At 45.5% G+C, this 17,121-nt stretch overlaps 1 protein-coding gene across 1 annotated transcript; it reads left to right on the forward strand.

Moving 5' to 3' along the window:
• Nucleotides 1–6,026: 6,026 nt before the first annotated feature.
• Nucleotides 6,027–10,630, forward strand: LOC129785588 (adhesion G-protein coupled receptor G4-like). Its single transcript, XM_055818237.1, has 3 exons — nucleotides 6,027–6,117; nucleotides 9,214–9,831; nucleotides 10,575–10,630. The coding sequence occupies exons 1-3, from the start codon at nucleotides 6,027–6,029 to the stop codon at nucleotides 10,628–10,630; spliced, it is 765 nt and encodes a 254-aa protein (XP_055674212.1).
• The last annotated feature ends 6,491 nt before the right edge of the window (nucleotides 10,631–17,121 follow it).

The raw sequence follows: 17,121 nt of genomic DNA on the forward strand, positions 1-17,121 counted from the left end.
AGTATCTGCCTTTTCATTTCACGCAAGTTTTGCTACAAACCTTTCTCCCGATCTTTAAACTCCCACCACAGCCACCAGCCACTCATATCTACATCAGCTTCCCTCCTCTTTCCTCTTCCGTTACTTAAATGTCCCACAATGTGAGTCTAATACAATATTAACCACTTATGCCATAAAGGTCCAGTTCCAAAGTCTCATAACATCAAATTGCTTTCAAGGCAATATTCATAATCCATAATTCCAGAGGACTAGGAGGTGACACTACGAATAAAATCAGTTATGAGACTGACATTGTAATTTGTGTCCATCTCCGTGTGGCAGTCTCGCTGGGGCCATTAAGCCAGGGAGTGGCGTGTAGGTGTGTTGCATGGAAGTAACGCTTTCCATCCCAGCAGTTACGCGTTGTGTTTGTAACAGCAGCAGACTGGATCGATGAACCACCTGCCAGGTGCTGCAGAGAGATTCATGGGTCGTGCAGAAGGTTGTCCACTTAATTTGCCGTGAGAAATTTTGGTGAGGCTTGATCCTTGGGGGTGATGCAGTATTTTTGACAGGTGAAAGGCCAGGTGAGCCACTCCACCTGACAGGGAGCCACCAGGAACCTCACATGAGATGCAGCGTGCTGTGGCCATGCTCCTGGTGCAAGTGTTTGGAAAGGTGCTTGGCTGGGGGGAGAGGAATAGCCCTGAGCTCAATGCCTGGACACCAGCTGGGGTTCCTGGGACCTGGGAGGATTTCAGAGGTGGAGTAAGACCAAGAGCAGCTGCAAAACGGATGTCCAGATGTGATTGTGTCTTTTTTGGTCACGGAGAAAAAATGGAGAAAAAAAGTAAGGGCTGATAAGAGCAAATAGATACTGCTCATATGTGGTTACATGGGTCAGCACGTGTAGGCAGCTGCACACTGCTCCCAGTGCTCCAGCTGTAATATCTGGTGAGCAAAGTGGTAGTAGCATCTCAGCAATTGCATGGCAATGAGCTAGATGCAAGCGGATAAACAACTGGGACGTGTTTTCCCCGGTGAGGATTGCACGGACAGACACGCAAATGCCCCTGCCCAGGCAACTCTGCTGAAACAGCGGAGCCACGGCACCGGGGAAGGGAAAGAGAGCGGCAGCAATCCTGCGGAACATCATGTTCTGGAAGTTCACGCAGCGTTTCTGCCATGTGGAAAGGCAACACGAGGTGATGGCACAGCAGACTGCGGTAAACAAGGTGCAAAAGGTTTGCTGACGCTAGGTTTCTTCCAGGAACCATTGATAACTGCTCGGGGGGACGGGACAGGATTGTAATTTCATTAAAATTTCTACTACTTCCCATGTTGAAACACAACCAAGAAAGAAAAAGGAAAGCATGTTTCAGAACACATTCTTTTGGGTCACTCAAAATGTTTGGTCCAATTTGAATTTTAAAGGTATCAGTCTTTTTTAAAAAAATTAATGTAGAAAATTTTTTTTCCTTCTAAAAATAGCTGCTTGGGATATTTTGATATTTTGACAGAACAAACCATATGTCATTCTAGAATCAGCCTGGAGCAAAGGACCCGCGTAAATCTGAAGGTGTGGTTGTATTCTCTAAGTTGTATTTCTTGAACGCCTACAGCTTCATAAGTGTTTTACCCAGGCTTCTAAAATACCTACTACAGGATTCAATAAATCATGGTCAAAAAGATTTTCTCCCAGCTTTGAACTTAATAAAGGAATGAAAAAAGTCAATTTTGTACTAAAACCAATTTGTGATAAATGGGCTAGCTGTCAGCTCTCTCAGAAAATACTTGGTAATAGTTACGTCTTGCAAGGTTTTTGAAAGAGAAGATTAACAGCCTGCTATCTTTCCCTGCCCTTATTTAGTGAATTAATCTAATACTTTACAATAAAATTTGCAGGATTATTAATGACCAAGCACGCTATGTACAGCTCAGTGTCCAGAGGGCAGTGCCAGCCCCCCCGGCTCGGCCAGCCGCCCCGTGCAGCCAGGTCTCTGTGCTGTGTGGCCGTGCAAGGCACCCCGATGCTTCTGTTTTGAAGAAAAAGAATAACAATTGTATGTTGAAACTTAACACTGGGTCCACTTGCTGTTAAATATTTTTATACTGTTTATTTCGAACAACAGTGGTCTGATTGTTCCTGATTCGAAGGGTATGTATTTCTGGCCTTAACTCTTTTTTAATGGTGCGCTATGTGCAGAACTGGGTAGGTGCATTGACTAGAAAATGCGAGGGATATTTGCACAGACCCTGTGCTTTCAGCGCTCAGTCAGTGACAACTGAAGTAAACAACAAAAGCTGAGGAAATGTGAAAATATTCCCATCATTATGCATGTTTTAGTTTAAGGACCACATTTAAATGTCTGGTGGTATAAAGAAAGCTCAGTCCAACTGGGAGCTAAACATCCTCTAAATAACCTTCGCTGATGCATAATGCAGGACTGAGGTGATCTGAAAAGGGAGCCTTTTAGTTAAAAATTATTCAAGAAGGTCTTGGGAGGATGGCAGCCAGCAAGGCCAGAAGGTTTCATAGAAACTGTAAGCAGCTGTTAAAGGCACATGTATATGAATCTTTTTGTGTTATTTTAGAATAAAAATGGCTGGTTGAAAAACATCCTGAAGAGTCAGCCACCCACATTCTTCCTCCAAAGAATCAAAGATTCACAGCTCACAGGCTTTGAGATGTAATTACAGTACGAGGAGTTTTGGGAGAGCTGAAAAGTCACCATAGCAACCTCCTGGCAAAAATCTTCGCACATCCAAAGTAAAGCAAAATTTCTTTTTATCTGAATGGTTCTAGTCAGTCTGAATGCGTTCTCTCTTCGTTTTCTGCTTCTCTTCATTTCATTGTACTCCTTAATCACAGGGTTTTTCTGCTCTGAGTCCCAAGTGTCCTCTTCTAAAACTTCTCGGGGAAGTTTTGAGCAGCAGTGGATGCGGTGTGCTGGCCGTTAGGTCAGGCTTTGCTGTGACTTAGCGTTAAAGAGGAGATGCCCTCCCATGGCATGCCAGACCCTTTGCAGTAATCTCTGGTGAAGCTGATAAACAGCTTGTGTTGAATAATTACCAACACCAAACTAAACTGAAAACCAGGGGAACAGAGAGAAGATGGAGGAAGTACAGAAAGGGAACAGCTAAACCTTCTCAATAGCTGCTCAGGGGTGGCAGTAAAAACTCCTTCCACACCGTGACGCCACGATAGTGGTTTAATGGGTACAAAATGCTGATGGGGACAAAAAGATGACTTCTGAAGCACCGACCCTTGAAAAGCCCTGATCAGTCCCCTGCCTGAAGAAAGGCTCTCCATGCAAGAGTTCACGTGAATACTCAAAACGATGCATCATGGGTTTCATGAGGCAAGCAGGGCATGCCTAGCAATTTCCATGAATATGATCTGCCCACAAGAGAAATAGAAGAAACCTGCTGGCTGTGGCTGGAGGTTGCTGGGCCATGGCTGCTTGGCTCTGGGGGATTCTGTGCTGGTGCACAGTGAGAAGACAAGGCAGGGGAGGCGTTCCTGAGGTATGAAGCACTTTGGCTAAGGGGTGATGTTGTAGCTCTTAGGGGAGAAACCTGAAGTCTGGAGTTTATACGGGGGTAACCAAGAGGAGGAAACAGATTTGTCAGGAAGAAGGTGAAGAGGGATGGCTAGATTCTTTAGAAAAGCAGAAGACAGGGACAATTCCATCTTGCTTGGAGACTAGAGCATCTGGAGGAGCAGGATGAACTGCAAAGTTAAGCAGTCTTGGGAGGTTCAAGCTGTCTCCAGTTCCTCTTATGTCCCTAATCAGACCCAGTGAGGGAGCTGAACTGCTGGGAACCACTGCCAAAATATATATGATCACACTCCCGCAGGAGAGAGGAGCAAGCCCTCCAGGGCTCTGTGCAAGCCACTTCATCCCTCTGGACCTAACTCACAAAATTCAAGACTTAACCTCTAGCTAGCCAAAGTGACAGTCGCGCAGGACCATCCTTTCCTCATGCCACTCCCTCCTTAATCTCAACGCACAAAGTCTTTCTCAGTAGCAAGCAATATTTAATACTTTTACAATTATATAACTGATTTATAAATATAGAATTTTAAAATTTATATAACTGACAATAACTGATCAATTTCTTGCAGGAGGGAAGAAAGATACTGGTTGATCTTTACATTATAGTGCTATATACTACAAACAGAGGCTAGACAGCTGTTGTGGGAAAATTGCAACCTCTTGTTCTTTAGTTGAAGTCACTTCTGAATGAGAAAGAAGGGGAGCTCTTCAGGTCAGCTGCTTCTTTCTAATTTATGCTTTATAATGCACCATGATCTGGACTTTGCTCTGGACAAAGCTTAATAAAACCCTGTGACATAACAGAGCCTGGGAGCATAATGGTTTGTTTCTTAAATGTTATTGCAAAAGTCAACAAATCATTGCTGGGGTAATAAAGGACAAGGTTGGGAGCAGAGATTTGTTGTCACAGCAGGTTTTCCAGGACCTAAGAAATGTGAGTTCAGAACAGAAATCACTCGCTCTTCATTGCCTGAACCACTGAAAACATCACAGCATCCCACCTGATTTTCTCTTCATATTTCTCTTCACTGGTCTTCTGGCATCTGGCAGAAGAAATAGTGTGGAGCACCCGGTAAAAATCTGCCTTCATTTCTGTGCTACACAGGGAGGTGAGTTTTTAAGCAGCACCTTTTAATGACTATGTTGTTTTTAGGAGAAAGGATGAATCATCCGAAATATGTAACAAGTCCTGCTTAGGTACCACAGGCTGGAAGCATGGTGATTTGTTCCTTAAATGGTACTGCAAGAGTCAGCAAATAATTTCTGGAGTAATAAAGGAGAAGGCTGGGAGAAGAGATTTGTTGTCACAGCAGTAAATGGAAAACATTCCCTAACTTCCTAAGTGTTGTAAAGCGCAGTTCTAAAAGGAAACGGAGTGAGCTTTACTAGTTCAGGTTTTTTGATAATTGCCTGATGTTTATTTTACATGTCTGGGCACAACGGGACAGTTTCCATTTTGCCAGTGGTGGGTGCAGTAACCCTCGGTGGGGAGCCCCAGGGGAGGGCTGAGGGCTGATGGCTGATGTGAAGCCAGGTGGCTCCTGGGCCGCTTAGACAATCTAAGGGCCTCGTCCACCCTTACAGCCATTTCATGTATCGCCTCAGTAGCTGAAGATTTAACGCAGTGTGCTCCTAAACCAAGAATAAGCCCTCGCCTTTGATAGCTGGTGAAGTGAGTAGAGACAGCAGAGCACGGGGGAGTGTGCAGGGCACGGGGGGGCAGGCGGGGTGTCTCGGGCATCGAGGCTCTCTGTCCACTCCGTTGCTCTGCTTTAGCTACAGTCATCTTTGAAGCAACTTTAATCAAACTGAAGCACAAAATAGGACAAACTCCTTTGAATTTAGAGTGGCAGATTTGGATTTTGCTTTAAGGGTTCAGTGTATGCTTACACCCTGGAACTAGCCCTTCCCAATTACAAGTATGTTCCCAGGGCTTAATTAAACTGATGAAAGTTTGTCTGTAGACAAAGCCCAGTGGTGAGAACAAACACTTTTTTTGACTGTGCTGTCCGTGAGCAGCCTTGTGTCCTCTTTCTCCGCACGCCTCTCGCCCTGTCTGCTGCCATCCCAGAAAAGCCTGTGGGGTATGACCGTGGGTCAGCACATCCAACTCGACCTCACCGGCCTTCTTGTTTTCCCCACGTCTGTGGGAACTTCACCACTTCGGACATGGACTCCTTTTGTCAAAGCAGGTTGAAAGTTGCCAACAGGTTTGCAGATTGTGAGAGATGGACAAAACACGCACAGTGTAATTGTGGGAAGCTCATCGCTTTTAGAAACCAGCAGGAACCAGAGGGTTTGTGTAGCTGTGACCTTCACAGAGACTACTGATCTGGTGACTCAGCTTGGTCGTGGGGAGTGAGGACTTCTGGGCTCCTGTGCTGTGAATGCCATTTCAGCAAACTGCAGGAGCAGTGTGAATTTCTCAGCCAGCTGTGTGGTAGGGGGGTGCTCACCAACATCTTGCTTTCAGAACATGCCTGAAGAATGAAGAGGCTCATGTGTGGCCCTGGACACCGCTCTTCTGACAAGGCTCTTTACATCTTGATGGTTGCTGCTCGTCTTTTCCTCCTGGCAGGTACAGTAATACCCCTCAGGATTAACCACAGGGATGGTGCTGCCAGTGGGCTCTGGGCATCCCCCAGCCCAGGGGATGTCTGCTGGTTTCCTGCTTTGTGCACACACAGTGTATCTATACAGGAGCCCACTTTCCTCTCATTCGGCTCCAGTGCAGCAGTTATTCTTGCTCTGGACCTCTCCCTTCTCACTGCAGCTGGTACTGGGGTCCTTGTCTATCCCTGAGCATATGTTGGCCTGCAGACCTACAGGTCTGGGCATGATGCGCACCCTCTCCTGGGATGCTGGTTCAGTCTGGGGCACAGATGAGTCAGTACAAACGAGAAAATATGGCAAGGAGTGAAATGTCAGGTTTTGGTTGCATCACAGCTGTTGTCCATGTTGGGAGGTGAAAAGCCTCTTGGCTTTGCCATTTTCCATTGTTTCCTTCCTGGGTGTCTTCCTGCAGTTCTGTACAGTTTTCATGAGTTTTACGTTGGTTGCTGTACAGTAAGAGCTGTGCATTTACTCAGTTCATGGTGTTCTGGGAAAAGCATGAAGCTACTGGGAGAACCAAGTTACCCAGTAATAATTCACGCCCTGAGTCAAACACAGTAAGCTGTGCTTCATGAACACACTCAATACCCTTTCTCCACCATAAATCCCAGCAAAACAATAATTAGTTCTGTGTTGTTTTTTTTTTATTATTTCTTCCTTCGGCTTCTCCTCGAGAACAATACAGGGCACAGAGATAATTCATGCTTCTAAAATGCACCCTGTAGCACTGGGGTCACTTCCAGAGCGCAGTGCAGTCGAGGAAAAAATAAGCTCTTTCCAAGTACAGCCTGCATAATAAAAAGACTGATTTAACGTCTGGGTCTTGCCAAAGGTACCCACTTTCTCAGCTTCGGCAGCAGGTTCCCAATCCGGCTGCTGTAAGACAGTGGGAGGCTTGACCCCTGAAAGGGTGATTTCTCAGGATGTCTCAGCAGAGGTGCAATGGTGCTCTGGTCACTTGTGGAATGGGTGCCAGTTCTGCCGATCGTACATCCCACAGGGATTCCCATCCCTTGGAGAAACCCATGGGAACTGGCTTCTTACCCTTTTGGGGCCCTGCAGCTGCTGGGAAGTAGGGCTGAAGACGGCTGCTGCATTTTCTTGTGCTGTAATGAATTACTCACTGCTCGAGCTATAATTGAGTAGCTACACCCACCTCTCTGCATCTCCTAAAGCTCCATCACGGATCTTCTCCTGCAGCCCCAGCACCGGCCATGTGATGTCATGTGCAAGGGCTTTCTCCCACTAAGGCAGAGGCTGGCGTGTTAGCGGAGAGGAACCGAACTCTCATCCCACCCAGGGCCCTCCACCGAATGATGTTATACACTGCTGTTCCGAGTCCTACGCACTCCCACTCAAGGGGAAAATAATTATTTTGGGTGCAAACCACTATCTTAGTGGAGTTGCAGTGGTGGAAGCTAGACCAGGATGTGAGTGCACGCTCCGCAACACACCGAGATGCTCAGTGGAGCTGATTGTATTGCTGAGACAGACATGAAAGACAGCAGTGTTATGCGTAATAGAAATGTTCTCTTTACATTTCAAGTGCACAAGGTTATGCTGGGACAGCAATGCACCACTCCTGGTCACCTACAGAGAATTAGACTCTGCAGATAGATCATTTCCTACTTGCCTCCAATTTGGAGCATGTGAAGCAGATGGGGAGAAGTGCCAGCTACTTTTGCAATCCACGATGTGTATGACCTTTACTAGAAGTGCAAATAGTCGCTGGAGATTTATTGGTCAGGTTAGACTTAGGGGGATTTATAATGCCTGATTTGCTTGGCTGGCAATCAAGTTTGGAAAAATTTAAATTCATTTGAGGAAAATGCTGTAAAAAAAAGCCCCTACATGTGCTTATAAAAGACTCGACATAATGGTAATTCTTATCTAGAAGAAATATATCCTGAATCAGCGAAGCACATGGAAACACATGAGTGTAATGGCAAATTAGAGATGCAGATCACCTGTGCAGGAGGGGCCTGCCTCACAATTTGAGTGTGATTAATTACCATTCTGCTGGTGCACGTGGGGCCACCTCCCCCCCTAAAAAGAAACACTCTGTGGGTGGTGGACGGAGCTGGTGGGAAGATTGGCTCCTGCCTTTGGTGACCACGTGCTGCTGCCTAAGTGTGTTGCCTGTGGAGCAGTGCTGCTCCGTGGCTTTGTGCGTGGTCACAGGGGTCGGTGCCTGGGAAAGGGACGTTGTTGCAGCTGGTGGTGACTGCGGTGGCACTCACGGAGTAGGAGGCTGTGGTAAATTCAGGAGCCAGAATGGAGGTACGTGTCTTAGTGTTGCGCTGTGCTGCCTCCTGTCCAGATATACAAGACACTTAACCCGGAGTGCAAAACCCAGACAAGCGGAGGGAAATACCCTTCACATCGCTGGTGCCCCTGCCAAACTGCTCCAGGGATGGAGGCTGGCTGAGTTAGAGCTATTGCAGCTACTACTCTGCTACTCTGAAGTCAGAGATGGGGCCACATGTGAGCAAGTTACTCACTGCCTGTGTAGGTCTGCGGTTAGTATTACTCAGGGAGGTTGCCTCTGTCAGCAAAACCTTTTAAGTAGGTTGTAAAGATATAATGAAATAATTTAAAGTAATGAAGAAAAAAGATGCCCAAACAAATTATTGAGCCTGAGAAAAGGACAGTCTACATGATTTTTATTTTTAGCAGAAAGCTTGAACTAAAAACTGCAGGTTGGGGGTGTGATATGTCATCTGGGAGCCAAACCTGCAAACAGCTCTTTACCCAGAGCGTGCTGAACCCAGACCTTTGCACCGGACACCCATACTGACCGGGCCATGTGGACCCTAGACCTGAATTCAGTATTGATTCCTATTTGGCATGTCTTGGGGACTTCAACTGCTCCTTTGCAGAATGAAACTCTTCTCTTTACTGGTAGTGTGCTTGGTCTCAGAATTAAATTTCTAAGGCAGTAGAAACTAGAAATAGCAACATTCAGGGAAGTACTTGAATGAGGTCACATTGCAGCTTTTTCTTTGGAAGTGACATTTTTTTTCCCTTCTTTACCCTCTTTCCTAATGTTGTTTGCTTACAGAAGCACGTTACCTGCATGGAGAAAGACTGGATTTACCGGGAAGGAATGATAAGTACGTGTCTCTAGTCAACTTCAGCATCCCTCAGCTATGTCAGTTCACGGTATGCATTGACCTAAACCGGGCTGCAAATGTCAGCTCTTGGGCAGCCTTTTCCTATGACGCTAACAACACCTCCACCGACATAAATGACATAGAGCTCGGACTCTCTGGAGAAGACAAGCAGTTGAGACTGTATCTTTTCGGCACCAGACGAGACATTGAGATCGATCTGGCCCTTTTTGTGTGGTATAGCGTGTGCTTCTTGTGGGACACCAGGAAACATCTGCTGGAGGTCTATTGCAATGGTAATCTCGTGCACACCGAAAGCATTGGCAGCGCTGAGTGCCTGAAACCCAAGGGTAGCCTGGTGCTGGGTCATCTGCACAAAAGAAAAAATGGCTTTATTGTGCAGGTAAGCAGCAGCTTCATTGGTAGCTTGTACTACTTCCAAATGTGGGACCATGTGATGGGTCAGGAAGAGCTGCTGGAGTGCGCCATGGGCAATACTGTCAGCTGGAAGGAAGAGTACTGGAACTTCAGCAGCATCACTCCCATTGCGGACCGTCACCTGCACTGTGGTGAGTCTTTGCAATATTTTGTCTCCTTGGAGCTTGTGTGTTGCTGGGGATCACACCCAGAGAGTAGGGAACCCTGCACTGCTCAGGACACAGGGATTGTCTAATAGCCTCCAAGTCGCTGCTGTTGTGGTTGAGGCCAGGAGTGGGCCCAGCTGCAGCCACGCACACATCGCCTGCTCGCCCCACACAGGCTCTTCTGGAAGCAGATGCACAGGTGGTGGGTGAGGGGAGGCGGGCAGGTGCAGGCTCTGCCGCTGAACTCCCTTGCAGGCTGCTGGCAGGTGGCATCTTTTAGATGAACCTCCTAGTGGCTCATCCTTCTGCTGGAGCACCAGCCTGCCCGGCACTCAGCAAGGTCAGTTGGATGCAGAAATTTTCTTCCAATATTTTTAACTAGAGCCATTAGTCAGATGATAGCAATCACTTTTCTGCAGGAATCCTGTCTGTTGTGTGCCCTAGATACTGCTTCATTGAAAAGCACCTTAGCAGTGGTTTAGGTTACCTTATCATCCAATCCTGATGTCCGTATGTACTACACAGTATTTAAAGTACACAGTATTAAAACAGAGGACCAAGATTGACTGACTGACTGACTTGTGTAAAACTAATGACAAGCTACGATATTTAAGTGCTCCACAATAATAGTGAGCGCATCTTCACTAATTGTCAGTAAGCTGATGGCTTCACAGGGAAAGCAGGGGCCCAGTTTGAAGTAATAGGACGTTTTTGGTGTCCACCTTGAGAATTCAAGGAGTACCCCATCAGTCAGCATGTCTCCATCAAGCGCAGAACCTGCTGACTTCAGTTCCCACTGCGCTTTCCCATCTCCTGCTCCCAGGTTTCATTGAACCAGGGCCCGAGGCAATGAGAAGAGCATCAGGAAACCACCAGCTGCTGCCGAAACCTGTGCTCAGATGGATTTTCCCCCCACACACACCTCACTGCACAGCCCCTCGCTCTGCACCACAGAACTGGGGCACTAATGACAATTGCTGTGAGTTACAACCTTCCCGTCTGCTCTTGGCTCCCTGCCCCGCTGCCTTTGTCCCGGCAGTCCTCTTCCTGCACCGCCTGTTGCCCGAGCTATTTCCTCGCTTGGGTCCCTGACTGGGGGGGACAACACACATGATCTGATGATGAGGGGGCAGGAAGGCTCAGTTTCCCTTTTCCAATTAACACTTTGGCCCTTGGGCCCACTCGCTCTGTGGGGAAGGCATGTGCTTGGCTTGGCAAAGAGTTGTGAGCAGCTCAGTCATGTTTGCTGATGAAAAGTTTAGTACCTAAAATCAACGTCTCCATTCGGTGTTCCTGGATTTTGATTTTTCAGAAACAATAACCTGGATGAATTTGAGCAGCTTTTTAGTGAGACAAAGCACGTTAGAGAGAGGCTTTCAATGGTCAAAACACTTTTTCCCTCTAAAGCAGTCCCCAAGAACCAGGTGATTTCCTCTAGTTCAGATTCTCCAGTGCAGCCTGTATTAGACATTCAGTCTGGAAAACATTGGCCCAAATATTCAAAGGGAGCAAGGAGAAGCAGTAGAGTGTCTCACAAGTGATGAACTACACCAGCAGGCACTGAGGCTACTCTTGCCTATGGTGCCGAGAACCGCTGGGTCCACATTGCATTCCATACTGGGAGAAGGGTTACTGGAGTCTGATGTTTTCCCAAGAGCAATAACCAAGATGACTGTTTTGAAGTCCTAGTTACAACCATGTTCATAAAATTTCATCGGGTTTGAGAATCTGTCATGTGTCAGACCTTGGCAAGACCTTTGCTTCCACTATAAATCTACTCCTTCCTATAATTAACTGAAATGCGTGAGCTAGCTGTTGCGCAGAGATGTACTGACAATGCACTAGGTAGGGATAACAGTGAGTGCATAAATACATACTGAGATTTATGTCTGTCAGACAGGGGAAGCTGCGCTCGGTTGTAGTTTGTGTGGATTGTCCGTATGGGGTCATACATACTGAGTTTACATGAGGACGTCTGGAGCATGCGTATAAGAAATAGTTGTGCCGAAGTGTTGCTGTGTAATGAAATATCACAGCGAAGTGCCGTTTCAATGCTAATGTCACGTCTCACGTTGTTACTTATGCCCTATAACAACTGCTAGTTGCAAGGTTTGCTTCTTGTGTTTATATGTGTTGTTTATAGACCTGTGCATTGCTTGGTCCGCCTTGACGGCTGGCAGTTTGTGCAGTTGTGCTGGCAAGTTGGGCAACCTGCTTTGTTTTGGAAACCTTAAGTTACTTTTGAAAAGCCAGGGCTCATTTAGACAAAGTGAGTGAAGCTTTTCATATGAATGTAGCAGGAAGCAGCCTTAAGAGGGTGTGTTAACATTTTAGAAGGGATATAATTGTCATTTATAAGGGATTATAATTGCACTGGCTTTGCTTAATAACAGGAGTAAAGTTATTGTTCTGCCTTTGCTTTTTCCCCCGGAGTTCTTGAAGATGATCCTTTTCTTTACCAGCCTTTACTAGAAGTGTAGAAGTAAAAGTGCATGTTCTCATCCTCTCACTGACTCACAGTCTTCCTCTCTTCCGCCCCCTACCTCACCCACACACTGATTATTTTTTTTTCTTAATTTTAAATAATCTGGGAGAGGGATGAATAGACAATATCTGAAAAAGACTGCTAATAATAAAGAAATGTATTTATTACAGTTCTCTTATAGGTTGGTCTAATTTTTGCTGCTTTTCTATTGGAAACCATACATATTTACAGGATGCCAAAACCCCCATTTATTAAATTATCAAATCAAAATCCATAACTAGGACTTTAAAAATGTCAGTGGTACAGTATTTTTCTAGCTTCAGATCTCATCTGTCATCACGCCTTAGCCCTCATTTCGTGAATGGAATTATATGCATGTTAATTAAAGCAAATTAAGTTACAGGATGCAGGTGTCTAGTCCCACACCTGCCTGCTGGTAATGATCCTTGACGTGTGAGAATAAACAGATATTTCATTTCTTCAGGTGATAACGAGAAAGAGAAATAAATTAAAAACCGTGAAGTTGTAACTATGCTTCATTTGTCAGGAGATGAAAACAGCATTGTGATTTACATTTCTGATTAGAATGCGTTTGGGTTTTGTTTGGCCATTTCTCTATTATTAATTTTTTTTCCCTAGCAGATTTTTCTGATTCATCCTGACTGACACTGGATGGTAATCGTACATCACCCCTGAGGCAATGGTTTTTGAAACATCACACTGGTAACAACCGGAACAGAGCGGAGCCTGTAATCACCCAGATATGTGCAGATTCCTCCTATCGTCTGGAGAGGATCTACAGCACTGTAACAGACAGGAGGACAAGTTAAATGCTGGGTGTGCAAATAGTTTGGTTTATGGCTTGCTAAATCATAGCCTAATACCATGTCTGTAGTTCTGTAAGGAAGGAGAAAAGAATTTATTCTAGTGCTAGGGCATGTCTGCACAGCATTGGCCCTTCTGTGTTCTCATCACACTGCCTCTATGACAGCAGTTCTTAAAAAAAGCTTATAACGAGACACTCATTTTCTATCAGCTTGAAACCAGGGACTAATTATTTGTAGCATCGCAGTGGTGCATGCAGAATCCATCTCTGCCGTTCACACCACAGGAAGGCATAGAGGTTTCCCCTAGAAGTTTAAGCTGTGGGATGAAAGGCACTGGGGATGCTGGAGTATCTGCCTGTCCGCAGCACTGGGAGTCAGGTACTCCAGGTTTTGCTCATTGTATTCTCACGGTAGTAGGTGTTGTGAGGATGGGGAGGGCTTGGCATGCATGGGTGCTGTAGGAAAAAGCACATCCCCTTACTTTCAGGTCCTTCTGTTTTCTTTCAAGGAGTTGTTCTCTTTCATTTCTAGGTTTTTGCTTTTAATTTAGTAGATACTTCTGGCTTCTTGTTTTCTGCATATTCATGTGTATGTCTAAAAGCGTTAGCAGCTAGCTATTGGTAGGAGGTCTGTGTATTGAATATCTAGGTCTGTCTTGCAGCTATATGATCTGAGCCTGCGGATCTTTTCCAAATAAAGAATCAGCAAATATCCATTATATCGGGTCATGTTTCTGACCTACTGCAGGCAGCAGGTTTGAAATGGTGATGTGGCAGCTTGCTCCTGGACTTGCTAGTGTTTTTTAGTGGAAGAGTGAAGCCGAGTAAATTAGTCCTCTCTTTTTCCAACAGTTTAATACTATCTAAGAAGCAAAAGGCCCAAGTAAAAAGGAGAGACATCCAAATGAAAACCTAAGATTCATCAAGCATCACGGGAAAAGCAAGCTTGCTATTTTTACAGCTTTCTGTATGCCCTGGGAGCAGCAGAGGCTGTGCTATAAAGAGCACTGCTCTGCAAAAGCAGATCACTGGACAGTTTGATCTTTGGAAGAGCCCGTGCATCTTTCCTGCTTCCCACGCCGCTGCCTCCAGGTGTGGAGGAGCCTCCTGGCTCAGCTCTCTGCCAGGTTTAAGCGTGCTGCCTCTGCTGATGGTGCTGGGGGGGGTGAAGCTACTGTTTCCTAGAGCATGAGATGACACCAAAGCACAGACAGGCACCTTGGAGGAGTATTTTGGAGGCTGAAGGTCTGAGATGAAGACTGAAGGGTCTGAGCTTAGTCTACAAAAGCAAATCTAGGAGAGACAACTCGGAGCTGGACTTCTGCTAGATTTATTGTCCTCCTGCTCCGGTTTGACTTTGTGCTGAGTGCACAGCCTGTGGCTTAGTTTGTCTGGGAAGCAGATGCTTGTGTACTGTAGTGTGCCTGTTCAGAAGGGGCTTTTGACTTCATCTGTCCTTTCAACTTCACAAACTAATTTGAAGCTATTTAGGATAAAAATAGGAGGCTTCAAGTTGGTAACAGCCCCTGTTTCTGTTATTCTCTGTGGATGTATTGCCATTGATTTGAATGGGTCAGAGACGGGCTGTTATATTTTAAGCATGAATGATTCTCCTTACCTTGAACTACAGTAGAGAAAATGTTTTATGAAGCGTGGCCTTATCCTACTTATTTCCAACAGTGTTCATAGATATTTGGCTTTGTATTCATACGTTAAATTTATTTCTCTTAGTCAGAGTTAGAATGTCAAGCCTCTGACAGTCATGTGAGTGAAGGAAAAAACACAAATTACCAGCATAGCAAGGAAACGGTACCTCTAGAGCAAAGTGTTGTGATCCTGCTTTTCTTTCAACACTGAGGTCTGTATTGTTACACGGTGATTCGGTTCACTGCAATTTTCTGTAGTACATGTGACAAACATCACCCGTTTTTGTCCCTGTCTGCCTGGTGATGTGGCAGTTTGCATGTGAAATGTAAAACTCCTATCTGGTTTGACAAGGTGATTCACTTCAAGGAAAATTAGCTACAAACAAATTCTTGGAATTCTTTACTTTGAAAACAGCAGGCAGAACAGCCAGCATTTATAATGGGAATCCTTATGCCAGGTTATCATTAAGCCAGAGACCATGATTATCAATGCTCATCTCACATGCATTACTGCATGTTAACCTGTTCGTGTTCAGCATTTGACAAATGCCTTTTCCTGAAGGCTGGCACAGGTTACATGAGCAAGAAGGGAACAGAAAGATAACCGCTCTCCAACACAAGCAATGAAAAAAGATAGCGTTGCATGAACTCTGGTCTTCCTTGCGATCTAAACTTTGCAAATTCTGTTTTCTCCCTTGTTATGCTGTAGTTACCCCTGGAGAAATAACCCCCCAGCCCTACACGCAGGTGTATTTTCACCCTGCAGAGGTCCGTGGAACAGCAGCAGCTCTTTCTTATGATGACCTTTGCTGAAGGACTCGCACCTCTCTCACGCCTGGACTATGCTCTTCCTCATGCTTTTGCCACTGCAGATTCTTAGGCTTTTTAATGTTCTTTTCAGCAGGCTCGGGTGAAGCATCCTCAACAAGGGCTCCCACGCTGCCTCCCTTACCTCCAACCAGTAGTACTAATGGACCTCCAACCAGTAGCACCAATGGTACCGTTCCACGTAAGTGCTAAATGGCTGTCTTAAATGCTGACATGATCATCACTGACACCACGCACGTGACAATTTAAGACTCAGTCACATATATTTAAGCTATTGCTGCTTAGCAAAGTGTTTGTATGTCAGCAGACCCTCCTGTCTCCCCCTGTGCTCTCTTGGCAGGCAGTAAAAGCCAAGTTGGGTGCACCCACAAGCATGAACCACAGCTTGTTTGTTAAACTGTGATGACCACGTGTTTGGGCCCTTAGGCTCTTTCATAAGATTCCTAGCAATGTAGCAGTGATCTAGACTTGGACACTTGGAGTCTGGGGTTTCCCAAAGAGCCTTGGTGACCCCATGGGAATGGGAAGCACAGCTGGGGTTCAGCAGAGGGTGAGGAGATGGGAAGGGGTGCAGGCACCTTCCGTGCAAACTACAGGATGCATCTTACTTATGCTTTCTTCTTACAGTCAGCTTCTTTAATGTTGACATGAACTTCTCTCTTTTCTACAAAACTGAGAGACCCCCCAATCACTATGATGCAAGGAAGCTTCTTGAAAACTGGGTGAGTAGCTTGCTTTTCTCATTCTCATGTGTTTCTAGCAAGTATCAGATGATGAGGACAGCTGGTGCAGAATGCAAGCTGATAGGACAACACAGAAAGGAGTATCTGTGTAACAATATTGTGGCATTTCAGAATCGTGTTATCCAACGCATTTTTAACAGGATAAAATGAAATTCTGAAGGAAGGGAAGAGTGTTGACATTTTGCAAAAATTTTTAGCCATTTTCACCAGGATTTAGAATTTTGATGACAATTCTAAATTTACAAGCAGGTCTAGATAAAATATCAATAAATCAAGTTAATGAAAATGTTGTTTTCTTTCCAGTTTAATGTCATATTTACTGGAGAAGAATTTGTTGTGACAGACTTTAAAGTCAGGTAAGCAAGCCTCTGGCTGTACAGTGGCATCACCTTGACCCTCTGTCCTTTGAGCGAAATTGCAGCCAGGTTCCAAATACTCGTTTCACAACTGACCAGTCCCCTGACAAGGGTGTAAACCAAACCTCCAGATCTGTACAACTGCGATCACATGGAACACCCACATTTTTTTTACTGGGCTCATTCACCTGGAAATATATATCCTGCATAATGCAAGGCAAGTAGCTGGTGCCAAACTGAGATCTTTGGCCAGATCTATTGTTTCGTGGTGAAGGTTAAACCTCGCTGCCTCTGCAGTGTGTGAGCAATGAGTCAGGTGGGCTGATGTATCCGGTGAGCCCTCCTGGCAATTCCAAAAGTACAAAAATTTGGTACTTGCAGGACATGGAAA

The sequence above is a fragment of the Falco peregrinus genome, chromosome 13 (genome assembly GCF_023634155.1).
Source record: "Falco peregrinus isolate bFalPer1 chromosome 13, bFalPer1.pri, whole genome shotgun sequence".
In the NCBI taxonomy this organism is placed as follows: Eukaryota; Metazoa; Chordata; class Aves; order Falconiformes; family Falconidae; genus Falco; species Falco peregrinus.